The following is a 26121-nucleotide window of genomic DNA, read 5'->3' as shown; positions in this document are numbered from 1 at the left end:
CAGTGGAGGGTTAGGTGGCTCACCTAGGGTCACGGGGTGCTGCAGTGGAAATCTAACCTAGCTCCCCAGGTTCTCAGCCCACTGCACTAACGTTTAGGTTGTAGTGGGAATCGAACCCAGTTACCTGGGTTCTCAGCCCACTAGGCAGCTACTCCACTGACCATGGATTACAGAAAACAAGACTAGCTGTTAGGTACATTTCTTCTTCCTAGGGTGCAGTAGAAAAAAAAAAGGAGGTATTGATGCCCCCTGTATAAGACTCTAGTGAGACCTCATTCAGAATATTGTGTGCAGTCCTGGAGACCACACTTCCTAAACGATATATAGAGGATGGAGTTGCTCCAGAGGAAGGCTACTAAAATGGTTGGTGGTCTTCATCATAAGGCGTATGGGGACAGACCTGAAGAAGAAAGGCAGGAGAGGGGGAGATATGATACAAACATTTAAATACCTACGTGGCATAAATGCGCATGAGGCGAGTCTCATTAGAAAGGAAGTTCAGGAATAAGAGGGCATAGGAGTTAAGAGGTGATAGATAGGCTCAGGAGTAATTTAAGGAAATACTTTACCGAAAGTGTGGTAGATGGGTGGAATAGTCTCCCTGTAGAGCAGTGGTCTCAAACTCGCAGCCCGGGGGCCACATGCGGCCTGCCAGGTACTATTTTGAGGCCCTCGGTATGTTTATCATAATCACAAAAGTAAAATCAAAGTTTCTTGAGCATATGTCTCTTTAGCTATAAATTACAATATTATTATTAAAACTTAGCTAAAAGGAAAGATTATAAAGAGTTTTACCTCATGCAAAATTGTCATTTCTTTAATAAGATATTAACTATTTTTTTCTGAGGCCCTGCAAAGGGTTTAAGTTTGAGACCACTGCTGTAGAGGTTGTGGAGACAGACTGTGTCTGAATTCAAGAAAGCATGAGACAGGCATGTGGGACCTCTTAGTGAGAGGAGGATGGTGGGTGCTGCAGATGGGCAGACTGGATGGGTCTTTTGGCCTTTATCTGCCTCATGTTTCTATGTAACTAGAATCCTTAATCCTCTATGTCAGGGGTGTCCAATGTCGGTCCTCGAGGGCTGCAGTCCAGTCGGATTTTCAGGATTTCCCCAATGAATATGCATGAGGTCTATTTGCATGCACTGCTTTCATTGTATGCTAATAGATCTCATGCATATTCATTGGTGAAATCCTGAAAACCCGACTGGATTGCGGCCCTCGAGGACTGACATTGGACACCCCTGCTCTATGTATTCACTTTGTGTTCCTTCCCATTTAAGGTAAAAGCCCTGGAGTTCTGTACCAAACAATTATTTGAAACATTTTGCTTGTTTCTAGTCCCAGCACCAGCTCCTTGCTCATACTGGAACGTTCTTTATGAAATTGCCCAGAAAGAGAGAGATATGAGTATAACTGACTGCAACAGGTTGAAGCAGTTTTTCTGGAACAGGGTTTTGGTTCTTAAACCAGTCCTTGGGACATAGCAGCACAGTCAGGTTTTCTAGGTAGGCATGAGGTTATGTGGCCTTCCTCCATTGCGTTGCATTGGAGGAAGGAGGCGTCCTGAAAAAAGCTGACTGGGTTGAGAACTCCTACTCTAGAGCCTGCAAACTGTCCTGGCATGCTAGAGGGGAGCTGTTCCCTACCTCCCTCTTCAGGCCAGTGCTCAACCCTTGGGGCACAACCAGCTAGTCTGAAATTTCTTATCCTCTGTGAATTAAATAAAGCCGAAATTACTTAACTCCCAGCACACTATACAGGCTTCGTTTCACAAAGGATGGATATTTATGGTCATGGTTACATTTTTATTTCAGTTTGGCTGAACATAACACAAGAACGTCCATCAAGCCAAGTATCCTGTTATCAACAGTGGCCAATCCAGGTCCCAAATACCTAGCTAGATCCAAAATATTAAAACAGATTTTATGCTACTTATCTTAGCATTTCTTCAAGCTATCTCAATAATGGCCTATAAAAATCAATGATTTAAAAATTGGATTTTTTTTTAGATAAAATGCTTTCTTGAGGAAAACTGATCTATAGATAGGTTTTCTATTTAAAATACCATATAGTCCTAAAGTTATTCATCATGAAATAAGGATTAGCTTTTAATTATCTAGCATGAGGCTGTATATTCATGCAATATTTAAATTTTTTGGTAAATGAATTCCATTTATCCATTCATAATGGCACAGGGCATGATTTAAATCAAATCACCCTACCTCCAGCACTACCATCTTGGATAAGGGAGCAACTCTTTTGAAGACCTTTATAATTGGTGTGGGATAAGTAATCATAGGAACTTTTGATGGTTAACTTAGGGCAGGGGTAGGCAATTCCGGTCTTTGAGAGCCGGAACCAGGTCAGGTTTTCAGGATATCCACAATAAATATGTATGAGATAGATTACATCTCATACTTTTTCATTGTGGATATCCTGAAAATCTGACCTGGCTCTGGCTCTCGAGGACCAGAATTGCCTACCCCTGACTTAGGGGATAAATGATGATCTCATTGATACAGAGAGAGCTACAGTTTTAATGCAGAAATCACAATAATAAATGAACAGTATATTTAACAGAACATTTATCCTTAAAAGTGATTACTGTAAATCAGTTTAAATAAATGTAAAATAATATTGTGAAGGTCTAGCTTCATATATCCAGAATAACAGACTAGTAAATTTACATTTGTTCTAACAGGTTAATACACAAAATCTGGTACTATGATTGGATACAAATATAGAACTACATCCTCTCATCAAGACTTGGTTGAACAACTAAAACATAGAATTTTGAATACAATTACAATACATAAGAACTCTGCTTTCATGTGCTATGAGTGGCATTCACACTACTTAAGAACAATTTATCTTTTTAAAAAAAAATCTTTATTCATTTTACATCTTACAACAAGTGTATCATAAAATAACATTGAAACTTATACAATATCACTTGATTCTCTATCAATTTAACTTAAATCATAATATTTAAACCCTCCCTCCCAACCCTACAAGTTCATATGTAGTACATATCATATAATATATTATATATTCTGTCCTATTAATCTAATCATTAAATATCAAATCAGAAATCCCACCCCCCCATACTTTGCAATTATACCTATTAGGGAAAAATGATAATCCAATAATTACTCATTACAATATACAATGGCCTCCAAACCTCCTGAAAGTTATTAAAAATTACCTTTCTGCAAGGCTAACATTCTTTCCATCTTGTACATATGACATAATGAATTCCACCAAAAAACTATAATTTAATCTATTCCAGTTTTTCCAATTAAATGTAATCTGCTGAATGGCAACTCCTGTCATAATAAGTAATAGCATATTATTATTTGCAGAAATTTGACTTTTCTTCCTCATTGACATTCCAATAATATAGTATCATAGGATAGAGCCACAGAATGACAGACAACATCCACCTTGTGTCTTGTGTTTGTAAATGTTGCTCAAAGCTGTCCTATAAGTACTCGCGCAAATAAATCAAATATACACAGCAAATTCAAGTACATGCTGGTTCATCATTGCTTTTTACAGGCACACAGAAGTAGGAGGGTAGGTGCAAGTGTGTGTTAGGATATTTATTGTGGGTTTGCCAAGTACATGGACACTGTGTTTCTCTTCCAGTCAATAACCACTAGAAATAAATGATGTTGCCACGTTAGGAGTCAGAAAATGTAAAAAGACAAGTTCTAAGATAACCAGGCAGCAGAAAAGACAATAGTTCAAACTCTTGGGCACAATTCACCCAAATTAATTTTGGCTCTGAAAAACAAACAGAAAGGTTTGTATTTGCACAAGATAGTAGGAGTTTTGTGGAGTTTTCAAATAATTTCATTTTGGCTTGTGGTAAGAGCTTATTAAAAGATGCTACACATTTTAATAGTGGATCCTATTTTATGCAATGAGAACCTATCAACTATAATAAAACCCTTAGCGCATGCGTAGTAGAATACTTTGCCTTCTGCCGCTGATGACCCATGCCTGCGTCAGTTAATTTCCTGCCTTCTTCCCCGATACCGGCTGACTTCCTGTTGCCGGGACTCTTCTTCTCACCCCCGGACCAGCAGCGGCAGTAGCTGCGGTTTCATCAAGCAGCCAAGGGGCCTTTGCTAGGCCGGCCCACGTTGATGAAGTGAGGCAGGCCGGCTTAGCAAAAGCCCCGAGGCACCCTAATGAAAGCATGGCTAAACTAAAGCTAATGGATGCTGGACAGGAGGAGCAGGGAAGGGGGGGAGGTAAAAGGAAGGGAGAAGGGGTACTGCTGGACAAGGGGGAGGAGAGGTAAAAGGAAGGGAGAAGATGGGGGAGGGAAGGAGGACCAGAGGAGAAGCATGCAGGAGGCCCTGGAAACATAGTTAAAAGCATAAAAAAATAAAGTCACCAGACAACAAAGGTAGGGAAAATGATTTTATCAATAATAAGCATGCATGTGTACTTGAAACTCCTTGCGTCCATGCCTCCGCATGTGCAGTACACCGCTGTGTCTTCTGAGAGCAAAAGAGGAAGGGGGAGACTGCCTAGGAGAATCGGTCATGTTCTGAGGGAACAGACCGCCTCCATTTGGGAGTGACAGAGGGGGTCGGAACGGTCCAGGAACAGAGGCGAATGAGACTGGCCCTGTGAGGGCGAAGTTGACAGAAATGGTCACAGTTTGAGTGAGAGTGCGCATGTGTGAGTGGGGGGAGGGAGAGAGAGAATCCCGGTGTGAAGGAGCGGAGAGGCAGAAGGGGGTCGGAACGGGTGTTGTGACTGAGTTTGCTTGCCCGGAAAGCCAAGGAGCCGGAGGTAAAAGGAAAGAAAGCTGCGATTGGACATCTTGCCTGCATCTCAGGGACGCATCCTATCTACCTCCGCAATTACACCAGCTGGAAAACGCAAAAAGGCTGAATCCTCCCTCCCTACCGATTGGAAAGGAAATGAAATCGTTGCAGAGCAGGAGAGACAGAAATATAGACAGATAGGGGGTAGGGAGAGAGAAAGACAGTTGGCTGGGAGAGAGACAGAAAGAAAGACAGGGGGAATGGAGAGAGAAAGACGGGGGGAAGCAGGGAGAGAGAAAGAAAGACAGAAAGAAACATCTCAGCACCCCACTGTGCTAAAAGTCTACACATCTATTCTAGCAGTAACTAAGAGAAAAAGGCTTATTAAATAAGGTCCTAAATAATTGTAATACAGATGAACAGAGTTATTAACTTGCATTTAGCCACTAATGTGCATTATTATGAACTGCTTGTTTCATTAGTAATTAGAGAAGCATTTTCAGCTTGTGCTAAAATGAAAAATGAGATTCAGTTGTTTCAAAATTAAACAAAATCAATGTGGATGTTTGCTTTCATTTCAAAATGAAAGCAGAGCCTGACAAATATTACTACATACACAAATGTTCTCAGAAATACTCAGTCACTCAAATACTTATGTATTCCCTTCCAGGAACCCTCAGGCACCTCAATTAGATGCCAGCTAACTTTCAGTTGTGGTGCCAAGCCTGGACTGAATTTCAAAATTCAGCCTTGTTTTGATTTCAGCTGAGGCCTATTGGGCAGGAGCGACCCCAATTGCTTCTGCCTATGCTAGCTTCACAGTCAAAACCTTGAAAAGTCAACTAGGTTGTAGCCCGCGAAGACTATGGTTGTCCACCTTTATTCTAGAAGCAAGAACAAACACTAAGTGTGTGGTGGTGTTTTCATGACAATTCTGTCCTTGGTCCCTTTCCTAAGAAATTGCTACACCTTGGGTTCTGGCCAGGTACTAGTGACCTGGATTGGCCACCGTGAGAACAGGTTACTGGGCTTGATGGACCATTAGTCTGACCCAGTAAGGCTATTCTTATGTAACCTAGCACTGGCCTCCTGCGATGCTTTGATGACAATGTGCCAAGGCAAAATATAAATACAAAGAATATTACAGAATATAAGGGCTGGAAGGTCCATTAAGTCTGCCCCATTTTATTTCCGATGCAGTACCAGAGATGCCAGAGACTTTCTGTTCTTAGGAGCTTCTATCCCGTTAATCAGGCACAGATTTTAACTAACAATTTAATGTCTAAACATGTTTTAAATCAGGGGTCTCAAAGTCCCTCCTTGAGGGCCGAATCCAGTCAGATTTTCAGGATTTCCCCAATGAATATGCATGAGATCTATGTGCATGCACTGCTTTCAATGCATATTCATTGGAGAAATCCTGAAAACCCGACTGAATTCGGCCCTCAAGGAGGGACTTAGGAGACCCCTGTTCTGGAGAAAATAACAAACAGTATCATAAGTATAGACCACACTGTCCTCAAACTATGAAAATACGTAGAAAGGCTCTCTAAAGTGTTAAAAAAAGCAAACTCTCTTCTTCCTATAGGCACATCAATTCAGTTTAAGTTAAGATAAAGGTCTAACTCAGGGGTAGGCAATTCCGGTCCTCGAGAGCCGTAGCCAGGTCATGTTTTCAGGATATCCACAATAAATATGCATGAGATAGATTTGCATCTCAAGGAGACAGTGAATGCAAATCCATCTCATACATATTCATTGTGGATATCCTGAAAACCTGACCTGGCTCTGGCTCTCGAGGACCAGAATTGCCTACTCCTGGTCTAACTACTAAGAGTGAAAAGGATTCTTGACTCCCCCACTGGTCATTTAAGAACAGAAGCCACTTCTGAATTAACTGGTGCTTCCTATCAAAGGCGAGTCTTTATGTGTACATCTGGTAACACCTTAAGAAACATTGGACTAGATTCACTAAGCCAGTGATTCCCAACCCTGTCCTGGAGGAACACCAGGCCAATTGGGTTTTCAGGCTAGCCCTAATGAATATGCATGAAGCAAATTTGCATGCCTATCACTTCCATCATATGCAAATCTCTCTCATGCATATTCATTAGGGCTAGCCTGAAAACCCGATTGGCCTGGTGTTCCTCCAGGACAGGGTTGGGAATCACTGCACTAAGCAAACTGATTGTGTACCAATCGGTTTGCGAACCCTTTGTGACCCAATTTCCCTCCGACCCAATTCACTAACCTCTGTCCCAATCATCCTCCAATCTGTGCATGCAAATGAGGGGGAACGGCATTGAAATGATGGCAGACAGCGATTCACAAATAAAAACTCTTCAACACCGACTGGGCTGGCCAATCACAAACAAGCGACTGCTGGGGACCAGTCGTTCACTGCTTTCCGACTGCCATCTCCTGCTCTGCCTGCTGTCTACCCTAACTTTTCAGCTCTCTGCCCCGAATCTGCTCTCCTTCTCCTTGCCCCGACTCTCTACCTTTTTCTCCTGTTGCCCTGCCCCGAATCTCCTCTCCTGCCGCCCTGCTCTGCCCCAAATCTCCTGCGCAGCTCTCTGCCCCAAGCGCTGCTCTGGCCTTCCCCCACAGTGCGAGCCTATGGTTTTAAGCTGTGGGTTTAAAGCGGTTAAAACCACAGGCTCGCTGGGCTAGTAAAAAAATTTTTTTAACAGTCACAGTTCTTAGACACATGCGCAGACCATCTACAGATGGTCTGCGCATGCCTCCAACGCCCTCATTTTAATTTTTTTGTTTGGTGAATTGGTCGGGCCTGCACGGATCAGCCACAGAGAGTCAGGTTAGTGAATCTAGCCCATTGTTCTGTTGCTCCAAATTTGTCAAAGACAATATCCAAAAGACAAATCCTCCCCTAGCAATACTAGGAGCTGAGCCACACATCAATACTGTAGCAAGTGTGGCTCTGGGATTTTATGAACTTGCCTGTTATAACATACTAATGTATCAGGTTCATCTGCTACCTAAAATATTTTTCAAAAGAACCAGACTTAAAATGATATGTCTTCTCTTACTAGTAACTGGAAGCAGATTGCAGAGTTAGGAATTCAAAAGGCAACTAGCTAAAAGTAGGGACTATTTAAAACCTGCTGTGTAGGCTGATTTCAGCATTTTCGTGGCACAACTGCTGAACTGTTAATGCTACAGTTGTGTGTAGCTGAGGTAATTGCTCTCCTGGACTGGACTAAGGCTATATGCATTGATGACTAGTGCATGGATGGCAGCTCAGAAGGTTCCATGCAGCAGCACCCTACTACAACAGGAAAGATTGATCTGGAAACTGCACAGAATGCAAAACTACAGCCTTTGGCCATCAGCTATTCATTTTCATCTAAAACATTACAGTGCTCTGTAAGAGGACACTGGTATTTCTACTCTAGTAACAGTTAGAGCAGGCAGCCTAGGTTCTGAAAGAAGTGAATTCATCTCTACCTTGGCTTTGGTTCGTGCTTTAGTCTCGCTTCTCATGTTGTTACTATGGTGAGGTTTGGACTCATCTAGCTTTATAGTCTGTCCTTTCTGTGCTGTCTTTGGCTGCAGCAGTTTCACAGCAAGATGATCATTTTGCTTTGAAGTTCCAACAGTTGATGGGGTAGGACTGGTTTTATTAGGTACAAAAGAGCACTGCCAGTAAAAATATTCATTTTCTCGCAACCCAGGGGCCCTTGATATTCCTGAAGCACAAACAGGTGCAATTTCTTGCACTTTTATCTCTTTGCTCGATAGATCAGTTCTTTTCTCGGCAGTTCCTCTTTCACTCGGTTGCTCGAACTTTTTTATCATGGTGCCTGGCAAGGGATTCTCCATTAAGGCTCTGCCAAACCCTCTCTCTTGGGACTGTATCACAACGCCTTTACTCTTTCTTAGTGATGTATCTGAAGAATCACTGTTCACTACTGATCCCACTGGTGGCAGAACCTGAAATGTATTTAAAAGTAGTGAATCCTCATCAGAACTTACAGAAGAATTTGGCATGGAAGATTCAAGGTTCAAGCCCTTTTTTAAGTCCCTGTAAGCAAGGGATGCTATACTGATGGCATTCTTCTGCTTCTCCTGAAACCAAACACTGTGTTCCTTTGCTTGCTTCTGCTCTCCTTGGCTGGCATTAGTAAACGATTTGTTCACATGCATTTCTTTCCTAGCACCCACCAGAACGCTGTTGGTTTTGGAAGTCTCTGCTGGTAATCCTTCCACAGGTCCAAACACATCTTGAGGTGAGGAAATCACAGTGGCAGTAGGCGACTTCCCTGCAGGTTTTGATTGTGGAGCTGTAGCTTTCGGTTCTAGAGTCAAATTTTTGTCCGTGACTTGTAACATATCTAAACACAATATGCAGTTGTTGACCATCTCCCCCGCTCTTGCTTTTCTTGCTTTTTTGAGGAAGGGCTGAAGGCAAGCAAATGGAGAGGCTCTTCCCCAGCCTTGTACCTGTGAACACAAAAGCAGTTTACATTACCACCAACAGAAGAAAAAGAAAATCAAAATGATTTAGGTTTTCCTTATATTAGTCACAGTATATTTGACTTTAAATCAGCCCACAATAAAGGAAGTATCAATCTCTGCCCAAGAGCAAGGCATCCACTAACTGAGCAGAGAGGACCTGGTCTTCAAGACAAATGAGTCTTTATTAGCAACCATACAAGTAAAAACCACACCAGGACTCGACATGGACCGTGTTTCTTCCAAAACCTGCTTCAGGAATCCTGTAAAACATCTATTAAACAACTAGTGTGAAAAGGATGCACAATGAAGCTGACAAAGCGTCTAGATGGCAAACAAATGTCACAATGATGGTTCAGACGTTTGAACCATCATTGTGTCATTGGTTTGCCGCCTAGACGCTGTGTTGGTTTCATTTTGCATCCTTTTCTCATTAATTGTATAATGGATGATTTACAGGACTTCTGAAGCAGGCTTTTGGAAGAAACACGGTCCATGCTGAGCCCTGGCTTGATTTTTACTTGTATGGTTGCTAATTTATAAACCCTCATTTGGCTTGAAGACCAGGTCCTCTCTGCTCTGTTAGTGGATGGCTTTAAATCACTAACATCTCCTAGTTAAAGGTAACAGAAAGCAGCAGGAAGAGGCTGAAAGGAGCATAAGGAATACAAAGATATGGCAGGTGAAGACTGCATCTTGGCATAATAATTAACCTCTTCTAATACATAACTCCAGGTTCAGATCCACAAACATTTACTTAAGAGTGAGTTACATAAGAACATAAGAATTGCTGCTGCTGGGTCAGACCAGTGGTCCATCGTGCCCAGCAATGCGCTCCCGCGGCAGCCCTAGGTCAAGGCCCTGAGCCCTAACTGAGTCTAGTCTTACCTGCGTACGTTCTGGTCTAGCAGCACCAGTTTGGCAAGGACATTTTAAATAAAACACTGGACAATGTGGAACTGATTATCCAGGTTTTCGGGGCAACAAGGGCATTTGCCTGGGATGTCTGTTGAAATAGGTGTTTGTTATAAGTCAGAGGGTGGTATAATTCAATATATTTATAATATTTATGAAAAAAGTAAGCTTGATTAATAAATTATTAATGTTGTGTGCATATATGTATCAGTTCTTCTAAATGTGTTATGCATATTCATTAGGGATATCCTGAAACCCTGACATGTTTTGTGGCACTTGAGACCTGAATTCCTGCATCCTGGGTGTATGGATTTTTATAGAAGAATGGAAGATTACATCACCTTTGATCTGACTGAACATAAAAGGGTATGATTGCAGGATAAAGTTGGTTTTAGATTAGAGAGCTGAACGGGGACCATGGGAATCACTCCAGGTCCTCAAGGATCCTGCGGGACCCCCTGTGGGGATGGGTCTCTGTTTGGGGATCCCACCTCAAGCACACTCCCTCCCTCTTTTCAGGCCGCCGGGAGCATTCCTTCCTCTGAGCATTCCTTCCTACCGGCAGCTAACCTGGAAACTTTCCCTCTGCCACATTTTGCGTCAGATGGAGGAGGGCTTCCTTCTGATGCAATCAGTGGGAAGCACTCCCTCTAGGACAGTGGTCTCAAACTCAAACCCTTTGCAGGGCCGCATTTTGGATTTGTAGGTATTTGGAGGGCCGCAGAAAAAATAGTTAATGTCTTATTAAAGTTTATAAATCTTCCCCCCCTCCCCTGAAGGCCTGCATGTTCTCCACTTCTTTGCAGCATCCTCCAGCTTCCCCCTGGCCTCCCAGTCTTAGTTTCAGCTAATTAACGCAGCCTGCAGAGAGGATTGCCGGTGCTGTAATGTTCCTTGCAGACTGCCATCGGCCTCCGCAACACGTTCCTTCTGCCGCAGTCCCGCCCCTCCTCTGACGTCAGGGGCAGGATTGCGGCAGTGGGAACATGCTGCCGAGGACCACGCAGCCTGCAAGGATCGCTGCAGCACCGGCAATCCTCTCTGCAGGCCGCGGTAATTATATGAAGGTAAGAGTGGGAGGCCAGAGGACACTGCAAAGAGCGAGCAGCACTAGTAGAAGCCGCGGGCCGCAAAATAGTACCTGGCGGGCCGCATGTGGCCCCCGGGCCGCAAGTTTGAGAACACTGCTCTAGGAAGACTTTGGGTCAGCTGCCAGTAGAGTGGAGAAGCAAGGAACGCTGCCAGTGGCCTGAAAAGAGGAAGGCAATGTGCCGGTAGAGACGCTGCACGGGCTCGGAATGGGTAGGAAGAGAAGAAAAAAAAAGATGCTGTATGCGTTGGGAAGGGGTGTGGGGCAGAAGGGAAGAGTTGCTTTATGGGCTAGGGCAGGATCAGCAACCTACATCTTTTCTGCCTCCCAGACCTACTGAAGTATCTGGTGGTCCAGTGAGGGTCTTCGAGATAGGAATGTGGCACTTTCGCTCCTGCCTCCTCGTGGTTGCCTTGTAAAATGGCTGCCACAACCTCTCGCTGTATTACTGAAAATGCCGCAAGCACCCGGGAAAGGTTCTGGCAGCCATTTTAGAAGGCAGCCCTGAGGAGGCAGGAGCAAAAGAGCCATGCTCCTATCTCAAAGACCCCTGCTGGACTACCAGGTACCTCGGTAGGTCCGGTGGGGGCTACCTTAAATATGGTGGAGTGAATGGGGACGAGGGCATTTTAGGGCTGAGCTGGCAGCATTACTCAGAAGGCCATGCTCCTGCCCCCAAGATTTCCCCGCTGGACCCGGTGCCAAGGAAGGCCCTTGGGGGGAAGGGAAATCATAGCAGCAGTCGCTGACAGCATCTGTGACTCAGGGATTCTGCTACTGCCTGCAAAGCTTGGCAAAATGGACCCCCACCAACCTTCAGAGTAAGTCCTCTGCTGACATAGCTTGAGGGTCCTCATCAGCTGGGATATTTATATTTACATAAGAATCAAGTCTAATAGCCCGTTCTCATGGTGGCCAATCCAGGACACTAGTACCTGGCGAAAACCCAAAGAGTAGCAACATTCCATGCTACCGATCCTTTACAAAAGGTAAATCGTGCCAAACGAACCGGATTGAATTTTTTGATTGGGTGACCAGAGAGCTGGATCGAGGACATATTCTAGATGTAATTTACTTAGATTTCAGCAAAGCCTTTGATACAGTTCCTCATAGGAGGCTGTTGAACAAACTTGAAGGGCTGAAGTTAGGACCCAAAGTGGTGAACTGGGTTAGAAACTGGCTGTCGGACAGAGGCCAGAGGGTGGTGGTTAATGGAAGTCGCTCAGAGGAAGGAAAGGTGAGTAGTGGAGTCCCTCAGGGTTCAGTGCTGGGGCCAATCCTGTTCAATATGTTTGTGAGTGACATTGCTGAAGGGTTAGAAGGAAAAGTGTGCCTTTTTGCAGATGATACCAAGATTTGTAACAGAGGAGGGAGTGGAAAATATGAAAAAGAATCTGCAAAAGTTAGAGGAATGGTCTAATGCCTGGCAACTAAAATTCAATGCAAAGAAATGCAGAGTAATGCATTTGGGGATTAATAATAGGAAGGAACCGTATATGCTGGGAGGAGAGAAGCTGATATGCACGGACGGGGAGAGGGACCTTGGGGTGATAGTGTCCGAAGATCTAAAGGCGAAAAAACAGTGTGACAAGGCAGTGGCTGCTGCCAGAAGGATGCTGGGCTGTATAAAGAGAGGCGTAGTCAGTAGAAGGAAGAAGGTGTTGATGCCCCTGTACAGGTCATTGGTAAGGCCCCACTTGGAGTATTGTGTTCAGTTTTGGAGACTGTATCTGGCGAAGGACATAAGAAGACTTGAAGCGGTCCAGAGGAGGGCGACGAAAATGATAGGAGGCTTGTGCCAGAAGACATATGAGGAGAGACTGGAAGTCCTGAATATGTATACCCTAGAGGAAAGGAGAGATAGGGGAGATATGATTCAGACATTCAAATACTTGAAGGGTATTAACGTAGAACAAAATCTTTTCCAGAGAAAGGAAAATGGTAAAACCAGAGGACATAATTTGAGTTTGAGGGGTGGTAGATTCAAAGACAATGTTAGGAAATTCTACTTTATGGAGAGGGTGGTGGATGCCTGGAATGGTGGAGAGGAAAACGGTGACTGAGTTCAAAGAAGCGTGGGATGAACACAGAGGATCTAGAATCAGAAAATATTAAATCTTGAACTAAGGCCAGTACTGGGCAGACTTGCACGGTCTGTGTCTGTATATGGCCGTTTGGTGGAGGATGGGCTGGGGAGGGCTTCAATGGCTGGGAGGGTGTAGATGGGCGGAGTAGGTTTTAACAGAGATTTTGGCAGTAGGAACCCAAGCACAGTACTGGGTAGAGCTTTGGATTCTTGCCCAGAAATAGCTAAGAAGAAAAAATTAAAAAAATTTAAATTGAATCAGGTTGGGCAGACTGGATGGACCATTCGGGTCTTTATCTGCTGTCATCTACTATGTTACTACGATCCAGGGCAAGCAGAGGATTTCCACCATGTCTTAATAACAGACTATGGACTTTCCTCCAGGAATTTGTACAAACCTTTTTTTAAAACCAGCAACGCTATCTGCTTTTACCACAACCTCTGGCAACACGTTCCAGAGCTTAACTATTCTTTGAGTGAAAAAATATTTCTTCCTATTCATTTAAAAATTATTTCCCTGCAGTTTCGAGTGTCCCCTAGTCTTTGGAATTTTTGACGGAGTAAAAAATTGATCCACTTGTACCCGTTCTACTCCACTCAGGATTTTGTAGACTTCAATCATACCTCCCCTCAGCTTTCTCTTTTCTAAGCTGAAGAGCCCTAACCTTTTTAGTCTTTCCTCATACGAGAGGAGTTCCATCCCCTTTATCATCTTGGTCGCTCTTCTTTGAACCTTTTCTAGCGCCACTATATCTTTCTTGAGATAAGGAGACCAGAAATGAATGCAATACTCCAGGTGAGGTCGCACCATGGAGTGATAAGAGGTATTATAATATCTTTAGTCTTGTTAACCATCCCTTTTTTAATAATGCCTAGCATCTTATTTGCTTTTTGGCTGCTGCTGCCGCCGCACATTGGGCGGAAGGTTTCATCATATTGATCCATTTCTTGGCCGCTAACCCCCAAGGTGGACCCTAGCATCCAGTAACTGTGATTTGGATTATTCTTCCCATATGCATCACTTTGCATTTGTCCACATTAAATTTCATCTGCCACTTGGACGCCCAGTCTTCCAATTTCTTAAGGTCTGCCTGCAATGTTTCACAATCTGCATGTGTTTTAACAACTTTGAACAGTTTAGTGTCATCTGCAAATTTAATCACCTCACTCGTTCCAATTTCCAGATCATTTATAAATAAGTTAAATAGCACCAGTCCAGTCCAGATCCCTGTGGCACTCCACTATCTATTCTCCTTCATTGAGAAAAATGACCATTTAACCCTACCCTCTGTTTTATATCCGATAACCAATTCCTAATCCACAACTGAACTTTGCCTCCTATCCCATGACTCTTTAATTTTCTCAGGAGCTTCTCATGAGGAACTTTGTCAAAAGCTTTCTGAAAATCTAGATACACTATTTCAATCTGCTCACTTTTATCCACATGTGTATTCACACCTTCAAAGAAGTCAAGCAAATTGGTGAGGCAAGATCTCCCTCGGCTGAACCCATGCTGACTCCGTCTCATTAAATCATGTTTGTCTACATGTTCCACAATTTTATTTTTTATAATTATTTCCACCATTTTGCCCGGTACTGAAGTTGGGCTTACCGGGAAGTAATTTCTCGGATCTTCCTAGAACCCTTTTAAAAAATTGGTGTAACTTTGGCCACCCTCCAATCTTCAGGTATTACAAATGATTTTAGCGGTAGGTTACAGATCACTAAAAGCAGGCCAGCAATTTCATGTTTGAGTTCCTTTAGTACCCTGGGATGTATACCATCCGGTCCAGGTGATTTATCACTTTTTAACTTGTCGATTTGGCTTAGTACATCTAGGAATTTTACTTCTCTAACACTCCCTGATGTAACATTAAACCAGCCAATGTTGGGGTAATTGAAATCAATATAATCTATAATCCATATAAATAAAGCGGTAAGAGGCTTTTTACTACCTTAGAGACCGTATTTCATATCTGTCTCACTAATCTCAAAACTCAGAGCAAGCACAAACATCACACACCCAAAAGTGGAAGAAAAAAGTGGGATCTCCACACTGGAAGATGATAAGTAGATGAAAGAAGTGCTGCGAGTGTAGCCAATGCAGTACTAACGGAGAATGACTAATCATCAACAAAAGCTAAGTGACATTAGTTTTGCTACTAAGTGCCATTATATTTGGCAGGGAATTTTTCTACAGTGAGCCGTTTTTTACATATCTGACTGTTTTTGATACAACCATTTCATGTTTGGGCTTGCTCTGAGTTTTGAGATTATTGAGGCAGATATGAAATACGGTCTCTAAAGTAGTAAAAAGCCTCTTGCCGCTCTATTTATATAAGTAAGGATAGATTACATTGTTATTGCGAACTTACTTGTTCTAATTGAAATCACCCATTCTCCAGCTTTCCTAATCTCTGAAAACATTTCTTCATCTTTCTGCTCATTTTGTCCCGGGGGCGGTAGTATAACCCTACCTTTATATTCCTTTCCTTACCCATGGAATTCTATCCATATGGATTCCACACTGCTATCTTTGTCATGCAGAATGTTTATTTGATTTGATTCAATTCCCTCTTTAACATATAGCACAATCCTCCCTCCAATTTTATCTACTCTATCCTTGCGATAGAATTTGTACTCAGGTAATACAGTGTCCCATTGATTGTCCTCCTTCCACCAAGTCTCTGAGATGCCTATTATATCTACCTCATCATTCAGTGCTATATACTCTAACTCTCCTATTTTATTTTTTAGGTTTCTAACATTTGTATACAGACACTTCAAATTGTGTTGGTTTTTTTTCTTGTAACTACAGACTGCTGAGATGACAGGGAAAATTTGGATCGTTCACTCTGCCTTCCTCTTAAACCCTCCTGGCTTTCTTTCACCATTATTGAAAACTCTCTACTGGGACTCTAAATTAATAAAGTGTCTTTGCTTATTTTAAATGGATCTCTAAAAGAGCCTTTAATTCAGTAACATAATGAAATAATACCGCAAGTCTCAAACTCCACCTCTCACTAAAGCCAACTACCCCAAACAAATAACCTTACCCATTTCTCACTCTTTTTGAAAATGACCAATTTTTTTTTTTGTAAGCTCTTGTTGTAATACATCTTGGATAATTCTTTTGTAATCCGCCTTGAACTACAAGGTAATGGCAGAATAGAAATCCCTAATGTAATGTAATGTAATGTAAATAACTGTTATTGAGAAAGACATGGGGGAAGCCACTGCTTGCCCTGGATCTGTAGCATAGAATGTTGCTACTCCTTGGGTTTTGGCCAGGTCCTAGGGACCTGGATTGGCCACCGTGAAAACGGGCTACTGGGCTAGATGGTCTGACCCAGTATGGCTGTTTTTATCTGTGCCAAGTATAGGACAATCAAGCCATTGTAACATCACTGATGAGGTTGGCTCTGAGGCATTATAACATCACAATCTCAGCTCTGGAATGTTGCTCTCATTGGGGTTCCGGAATCTGGCTATTCTTTGAGATGCTGGAATGTTGCTACTCTTTGGGTTTTAGTCAGGTACCAGGGACCTGGATTGGCCACCATGAGAATGCACTACTGGGCTAGATGGACCATTGGTCTGACCCAGGATGGCTGTTCTTCAGCCCGAGAGCGCAAAGGAAAGGCTAAGCCTGATGCTTCCATCCCTTCTTTCCATTTGGCATGTGGTGCAAGGACATTCATCCCCCACCCCGATTGAGCCTTACTTACTGTGACCTGTGTTGGCAATGTGCTGCAGCCAGCCCTCAACAGTAGCTGGAAGGGAGAAGAAATCACTACCTCATGAAGAATATCTCCTCCAATGCTGATCTTCGGGCTGCCAGTCGGACATGGCGTCTGACTGTACCCCCACGGACTGATGGATGCACAAACCAGAAGGAGAGAGGCAAAAACGCAGCCAGCACCCTGTGAGACACCGCTGAGCCTCCTTCAGATGCCTAACAACCGGTGCTCCAACTCATGCAAAGCAGTAGGTAAGCCATACTAACCGGGATGGCCCCGAGCTCCCAAAAATATCTACACTTCTGCAGGCTGGCTAACAGGTACTACAAAGGATTGGCCTGTCAGCTGCAGAGCACAGTTTGTTGCTTCTCCATGCAGGCAGAGTCGAACCCTGTAAATGGGAAGCACTGAGCACCGAAACCCGAAGAAAAAGATGAAAGACCAACTAAAATAAAGAAGAAAAAGGCAGAGATGAACAGAAACACTCCTTCCGGCTCGCATGCAGAAGGGAAAAACTGTAGGTGGCAGTAGAGCTCTCTATGAAGTAGGAAGATTACAGAAAAATTCCAGAGTGGATTCTTTCTGCAGAAGCTCGCAGCCATGGGGAGATTGCCTGCTTGTCCACCTATTGCACTGAAAATTTATTTTGTCTTTACTTTTTGATTTACCCTCGTACATTTGTTAAAGCCTCTCAGCACCTCCTAGACAGAAGGAAAAACGGCTGACAAAGAACCTGGGAAACGTTGATGGCTCACAGGCATGGGAAAAGGAAAGGCCCAAAAATGAAAAGTTGTCAAAGAATTAACCAAAATCTAGTAAAAGGCTAATATAACAAATTGAAAAATTATGAAAAGCAGAAAATATACTGGGAAGGCACAAAAATAAGGTTTGACGTACGGAGAGACAAAGGCTGCAGCCTCTTAGCTCCACAGAAAACTTGAGACATTAGGCAGGAAGGCAGCTGTATGTGAGTGGTGTGGGCACTGCCTCAAAGATTTAAAGAAACAGTGCACTCGACAATGTCTGCATCAGGCTCCGTCGGACAACATCACCTATTTGTGAAAATATTATGTCTGCTTGTCCTTGGAGAAAAAAAAAGAAAGTATCCCACAACATGGCCATCCCCCTCCCTTCCTTCGTGATACCCCATCCACTCCCCCAAACCCCCTTTCCAAGCCCTCCCCAGACCCCTGTACCTTGAACGAGACTGGAGCAATGACTACTTGTTCCTGCATGAAAACCATCATTTCCAAAATGGCAGCCTCTGCCCAGTCTGATGCATCCTGGGGATGCACCAGGCAGGGCCAGTTTGCCATATAAGAGAGAAATTCCACATATGGAATGTCATATAAAGGAAGAAATTATCCAGTCTTGACAATGCTACATGAATGTCTCGCTACCTTCTAAAGTTAAACATGGTCAAGACTAAACTCTTTATCTTTCCTCCTAAAACAGCCTCTCCTCGCCCTACGTTCTCTACATGGATGTCTCTCTGCCATCTAAAATTAAACATGGCCAAGACTAAACATTATCTTTTTTCCTATTCCTGTTTCTCCTCTCCCTATATTCTCTTTTTTGGTGGATAATGCTCTCATCCTCCCTGTCACGTCAGCTCACAACCCCAGGGGTCATCTTTGACTCATCTGTCTCTGTCCTTCTCTTTGCATATCCAACAAACCACCAAAACATGGTCGCTTCTTTCTACACAACGTTGCTAAAATCCAAAGTTTCCTTTCTAAACATGCTGCCAAGCCCATTATCCATGCCTTCATCACCTCACGCCTAGATTACTGCAATGTGCTTCTCATAGGTCTCCCGCTAACCCATCTCCCCCCCCCCCCACTTCAGTCTGTTCAGAATTCTGCCGCATGCCTCGTATTCCGCCAGTGTTCTTATACTCACGTTACCCTTCTCCTCAAGTCGTTTCATTGGCTGCCTATCTGTTTCTGCAGACAGTTCAAACTCCTCCTACTGATCTACACATGTATTCACTCTTCATCTCCTCAATATCTCTCATCTCTCCCTACATCCTATCCTGGGAACTCCATTCTTCACGTAAGTCTCACTTATCTGTACCCTTCTCCTCTACTGCCAACTCCTGACACCGCCCCTTCTGTCTTGATGTGCCGTATGCCTGGAACGACCTGCCTGAATCAATACGCTAGGCTCTATCTCTGGAGGTACTCAAAGCCCGCTTTTTGAAATTGTGTCTAGGTCCTAACCCTTCTAACTTGTAATACACTAAATCTGTTTCTCATTCCCTCTGCAGCCCCTACCCTCTCTTACCTCTTCATCCCTTTATATTTCCTTTCATGAACAGCATATATTGATTCACCCTTGGTCCTGTGATAATTAGATTGCAAGTTCTTTGGAGCAGGGACCATCTCTTGCATGTTTACTGTACAATGCTGCATCCATCTGGTAGCGCTATAGAAATAATAAATAGGAGGAGGAGGCATATAGGAAACATACATATACTTTATTTTATATGCAGCTAGATTTAAATTGTTGTCAAGAAATTGTTCTTAATAAGCTATGCTTCAAGATATTAAGACAAACTTACTGCTCCTTCCCATCCTGTTTCAATAGACTCCATACAATTTTCATCTTCCTCTGAATTTTTTTCACTAATCCTTAGAAGACTAAAAACAAGGTTTCTTCCAGTTTCACTTATATAAGAATTTTTCCACTGAATTTCTTCTTGTTGACTCTCATCTTTTCCATCACAGGATTTCATAATGGTTTTCACTTCTTTTTCAGTTTATTATTTGAGCTGCAATTCAAAATATTTAAGAAATTTAAAGTATATAACATCAACAAGTAAATTGTAGTCAAAAAATTTGACTTCATTTCAACTGAATATATTTTGGTATCATCTGTTTTTAAAGCTTTAGAGAGCATTTTAAAAATGATTAAATATGATAGTTGAATGCAGATAAGCAAAGGAGCAGGATTTGGATGTGATAGTATGTGATGATCTTAAGATGGCCAAACAGCATTGAAAAGGCAACAGTGAAAGCTAGAAGGATACTTAGATGCATAGGGAGAGGAATGGCCAGTAGGGAAAAAGGTAATGATGCCCTGTATAAGACTCTGGTGAGACCTCATTTAGAATATTATGTACAGTTCCGGAGACCACCCCTTCAAAAAGATAAACAGGATGGAGTTGGTCCAGAGGAAGGCTATTAAAATGGTCATAAGGCGTACAGGGACAGACTCAATATGTATACTTTGGAGGAAAGGCAGGAGAGGGGAGATATGATAGAGACAGTTAAATACCTATGTGGCATAAATACGCATGAGGCGAGTCTCTTTCAGTTGAAAGGAAACTCCGGAATAAGAGGGCATAGGAAGTTAAGAGGTGATATGCTCAGGAGTAATCTAAGGAAATACTTTTTTTACAGAAAGGGTGGTAGATCCGGGAGACTATTCTACGCAAGAGATGCGGTGGTGGAGACAAAGACTGAAAGTGTGGGACAGGCATGTGGAATCTCTTAGGGAAAAAGGAGGAGAGAGTGGATGCTGAGGATGGACAGACTGGATGGACCATTTGGCCTTTATCTGGTGTCATAGTTCTATGTAAAATTACTGGACCTGATATTTAGCCCTACTTCTGTAGGAGCCACTCTTACATGGTTAAGTAGTGCCAACTACATTTTTAATGGCATTTAATTGGATGCTCCAGATTATTAATGGAAAAACAGTTTGTTCAACTTGTACATAAACAGATAACTGGCTGTAAACAAACCGCTGCAGAATGTCTTAGTATCCAAGACCACCCAGTGCGAGGAGAGCCTCCATGAATACCGGCTTAGAAAAGTAAAGATAATAAATGAAATTTTGAAGAGCATCAGCCCCTGAGGAAACATGCCAGTGAAATGGCTGGGTAGCCGTCGGGCCACAAGCTAAGTGCTCTTCTTAATATTAATTATAGCACCACATAGGTGAATTTGGGTTTTGCCTGCACTAAATAAATAAATTTTGAAACAAGACCGATGATGAACACTTCACCCCAGCAAGGACACAAAATATGTTCTAGTAGTGTCTTGGGTGTTTGAGGTCTTGGATATTAAGACAATCTGCAGTGGTTTGTTTACAGCCTGCCACTGAAAATCCAGGCAGACCACTGCAGCACTATTTACATAGTGCCAGAGTGGTTGAAGGTAAGAGTATGGATGGAGCTGGGAGTTAGCCAGGCACTGCTGATATTCAGCTGCGGTGCTTATATAACTATCAACTTATCAACACGTAGGATAGCAAAAAGGCTGTCCTAAGTTAACCAGGTACCACCATTCAATAGCAGTAGTGTCTGGGTAACTCCCCAGCAACTGCTGGCACCCTGAGGAGGACCTAGCACTGAATATGTAGACATAATTCAGCCATCTCTTAACAAAACATTCAAGTTTCAAGTTTATTTAAAATTTCTTATACCACCCAATCAACCTAGGCGGTGTACAAAATCATAAAAACAGACTTTAGCTAAAATACAAATTTAAGCTGACAAAGCATCAGCAAACAGTAATAACTTATGAAAACATTGACATCGATCGCTACCGACTGAATATTATCCCAATTATATTAACAGAAACATAGAACATGATGGTATACGAGAAGCCTATCATCTGTCTACTCTGCCCAGTTTCTATCCTAGCACAACATTAAAGATCCTAGTTTAGGGGACGATCAAAACTTTTTTGTTTGTTTATTTCAGCAGTAACAGTAACTGATTGCCCCCCAATCAGTGAGGTGCCCCTCTCCCTGAGCAGAAGCAACTCCCCACCATCACTTATAACTTCTTCACTCCAGGGCCTACCTTACAAGCTTTGATGGTCTGGTAGTGCAGTCGGGGCATGAGCAATCCTCACTCACTGTTGCCAATGATAGCACATGTTTTGGCTAAACTGCATTACATGTATCTGATGACAAAGCTAACAGAACTACGACATAACCAAATTGCCTCTTCTAAAAATGTGGCAGCCATTCCAGAAATGGCAAAAAATAAACTGGAGGGCTAGCGGACTGATTGCACAGTGTGCACTTCGGAGGTCCTGTCCTCAAGACTTTTATGAACCTTAGTGATAATACCTGGTGATGCAGTAGTGGGAGGTGGGAGAGAGGGAAATAGGCTGAGTTAGGGATATAAGAGGAGCCTAGGGAATTCTATGGGAATATGTAGCTACATGCTTATTCTGTGATCATTGAAATTATAATCTGGGGCTTTTTTTGTTAATATATTGTTAATATATTGAATATGAATAAAGCAGCAGTCTTACAAGACATCACTTTTCTCTGAACTATTTCATGTCTTTAGCAAGATCCAGCCTCCAAACTGAACAATACTCCATATAGGGCTTAATCAAAGACTTGAAGAGGGCATTAACAAATCTCTTCTTCTAGCTTAGCATCCTTCCGGCCTTCAGCATTTGATAGTCCAACTGGACAGAGAACCCATGGGTATAAACACTACAAAAGGAAGTGGGAACGGACAATAAGTACTCCACTGGAGAACACTGATGGAAAACCAACTTATTTCATAAAAGGACACAAGCAGAAGCTGTGGACCTGACACAGCACTGTGTTTCGGCGTCTGAGGAACACCTGCATCAGGGGGTTACTAAAAATGGAACCAAACTGTGGCGTATATGTTCATAGATGACAGGTCTGGGATAAAACAAAGCTCAGTTCAACTAACATACCAGAGTAACCAAAAACACTGAAAAGCTTCCATAGACCTGTCATCTGTGAACATATACGCCACAAGTTTGGTTCCATTTTTAGTGACCCCCGATGCAGGCGTTCCTCAGACGCTGAAACACAGTACTGTGTCGGGTCCACAGCTTCTTCTGCTTGTGTCCTTTTATGAAATAAACAAGTTGGTTTTCCATCAGTGTTCTTCAGTGGAGTGCTCATTGTCCGTTCCCACTTCCTTCAGCATTTGATACCATTCTAGGTGAAGTTTAACCAACACCCTCTCTACAGACATTATCATCATTATCAGGGTAAAATAGTCTGAAATACAATATAGCTAAAGTAAATGTACATCTACAGCAAACATACTTTGCCATATTAAAAAGCATATTTAGAGCAGGGAAGAAATATAGCCTGCATGTAGATACCTGTAACAGTCCAAAGTACATGGATCCTCTCTACTTGCTTATTTTCCAAAGGAGAAACACCACAGTATCTCTTTGAAAATGTGCTATAAGAGCATTAAAAGTACACCTGAACTTTGCAAGGACCTGAACAGTTTGTAAATTATCAACTAAGATCACTTTGGATCTGTAAACTCTCTAGATTCTAGCCCAACAAAAGGGTAGGAGTATAAGAACTGTGATTAAAAATAACAAGTGTTCCTGAACAGAGGTCTGGCACATTAGCGCCTATGTGAAAACATCAAGGCCCAGATGCACTAAAGTCAGCAATTGTTGCTAAACTGGTTTTAACTGGTTTAGCAATGATTGGATTTGCTGACCTGATGCACAAAACAGCTCACCACGTGGTTTTGTGCATGATCGCTCATTCTCTGATCCAGCCATGTAAATAAGGTTGTTAATAATGAAATGCCATGGTTATGTAAACTAGCAGAGCGATTGATACTCTAACATGGCTCCCGATACACAAAAAAGTGATCGCTTTTAATGAGTTGAAAAAAAGCATCTGGTCAAGATCAGTCGCTTACCTGTTCTACCCATAGTTCAGCCCTGAAATTAATATAACATACCGTACCTTTTTTTAATGGTCATAGATGCTATGCCTATGTTACACATGCGTAATATCTGCTCCACTAAAAAAAAAAACTCACACGAGCCAAGTCCCACCCCGATAATGACAACTGCGGGTCTACGAACCCGATGGCCACCCCCATGAAAGTGACACACCCAGAAAGACAGGAGGAATGCCCACTCCCTCCTGCCACTGTAAAAAATCCCTGTGCCAGCCAAATTTGGCAAGAGGGATGACCTCCCCACACCAGGACTGCCCCTCCCTGAGTCGTCCTCTTCTCTCTGTTAAAATAAAAAAAATTGGCAGAAAGGATGCTCCCACCCCCCAAAAAAAAACCTCCCCCATACCTTGTAATTTGATGACAGCAGGAGGGATGTTCAATCCGTCCTACTCCACAGGCCGCCACTGAAAAAGGGTGAGCCTTCCCTTCCCAGGATGCACTGGGAAGGGGAAGGCCTGCCATTTTTCAATGGCAATCTGCGGCACAGGAGAGTCTGGGCATCCCTCCTGCTGTCATCAAATTACAAGGTATGGGGGAGGTTCAGGGGGCATCTGGTGGCAGATGCCCCCTGAGGAGTGAGTGGCATCCCTCCTGCCAATTTTTTTTTTTAATGAAGGGTAAGGGTTGGATGGGGGGTTAAGTTTGGTGGGGGCAGGTCACTGGGGCAGAAGGGAGTGAGCATCTGTCCTGCTGATCTTCAATTTGGGGGGGGGGGGGGGGTTACAAAAATTAGGACGTACAAACAATTTTGATACAATCACAAACTAAATACAGCCGGACAAACAGAACCAATAGTTGAGCAGGGGAGAATTACTAGCAAGGTATGAAATGTGTAAATATGCTTCTGCTTTGGAAGACCGATTGCCCCCTAATGAAGTCACCACACCTGGGGGGCACTGAGACTTGCCAAAAGGCTCCCCCCCCCCCCATGCTTTCTTTAGGGCGCAGCTCAGTCAACCGCCCTGCATCTATCTAATGAAATCTCTCAACCGTTTCCATCAATCTTGGAAATCTCATCCAGTTTGAATGAAGGAGGGGGGGCAGAATGGCGGTATCTTCCCATGCTCCAGGTGCTGCTACTGAATTGCCTCCCAAACACACTAAGCAGACCTCGAGGCACAGCCACGGAATATCCTGAAGGCGCCGCGAGACCCAAGTGTCTCCCCTTCCCCTTCTCCGTCTCACTCACCCGCCCGCCCGGAACTCACTCAGAGGAGAAGGGAGAGAGCGAGACAAAGCGTGACCGTTGCTAGGGGTTACGACGCTGACGCCTCGGGGTGAAGGGGCGCACGCGCGGAAGTGACGCACGGTCACGTGCTCCTGGCGGACGGGGAAAAAAAACAAAACCCCATAGGCATGGCGTTAGCGTTTTGAGAGGCTTTGTCGGTGTTGCAACGGACCTGGGTCGCCATTTATGATGGGGAGGGGAACTCTTTCTGTTATTCCCTGTCTCTCTACCAAAGCTCAGGACAGAAAGAGAGAAACGTATAGGGGGGGGGGGATTAGCCACATGCTAAAAGGACAAGGCATTGGGAAGGGGTAAAACATGGACCTCGCGGATCTAAAACCTCACGTCCTTATAAAGCTGAGGTCCGTGCCCCTTTCTGGCTCTGACAGACCTCGATAGCAATTGAGCTCTGACGGATCCATCAGATCCGCTAATGAGGCTCGCGCAAATGCAAGTGGCACGTGAGGCTCCCGCCCCGACACAGCAACTTTCACCGCAGAACCCTCGCTGCGTCACCAGCGGGGGAGAATCCCAGCGGGGGGGGGGGGGAATCGACTGCCGCCGCTTAAGGTGGATCGGAAAAGTTTTGCCCGCCTCGCTTTTCTAGGGCTCCCCCCCACCCCACCATCCAGTCCATGAAATCTGCCCAAGTCGAGGGAACCGCTTCCGTTACCTGCTCCGAGCTACCCGATCTCTGCCCCGATTGGGGGCTCCAATGCGCGTGCTTAATATCGTTACCCGCCACCCTTGATTCTCTTCCCCCCTGGCACCTGCAGCCCTTGCTCTCCCAGGTCCGCAGCCTTAGAAGGACTTGCGCTGAATTCGATCTAAGGAGTGGGAAGAAATGGAGCAGATAATGACAGCTAGCAGGATGTTAGCAAGCGAGAACCAGAGTGCGGGTACTCATTTGTTTAAGTCTGGGTATCTTTAAGGAATTTAAATGCAAAAAAAAAAGGGTGAAAACATACCCAATACAGAACATAAACAAGGACCCATGAAAACCCTAGGATAATGTGGATACATTACAACCATGAGGAATATACGATGGGCATGTGAGACGGTTCCATCAGAGCTC

At 43.5% G+C, this 26121-nt stretch overlaps 1 protein-coding gene across 6 annotated transcripts in view; it reads right to left on the bottom strand.

Moving 5' to 3' along the window:
- The window catches only part of C4H16orf46 (chromosome 4 C16orf46 homolog), a 28609-nt gene extending 2868 nt beyond the window's left edge, over window positions 1-25741 (bottom strand). The window contains exons 1-3 of one of the 6 annotated variants that reach the window (XM_033942030.1): window positions 25008-25125; window positions 19658-19867; window positions 8256-9251 (exon numbers count right to left, since the gene is read on the bottom strand). In XM_033942030.1, coding sequence (XP_033797921.1) covers window positions 8256-9251; window positions 19658-19831 — 1170 coding nt within the window. In that variant the 5' untranslated portion in view covers window positions 19832-19867; window positions 25008-25125. The other 5 variants (XM_033942028.1, XM_033942025.1, XM_033942027.1 and 2 more) reach the window with 5 other exon arrangements.
- Window positions 25742-26121: the final 380 nt, after the last annotated feature.

This window comes from Geotrypetes seraphini, chromosome 4 (assembly GCF_902459505.1).
Source record: "Geotrypetes seraphini chromosome 4, aGeoSer1.1, whole genome shotgun sequence".
NCBI lineage: Eukaryota > Metazoa > Chordata > Amphibia > Gymnophiona > Dermophiidae > Geotrypetes > Geotrypetes seraphini.
This window is presented reverse-complemented; position numbering and strand designations above follow the sequence as displayed.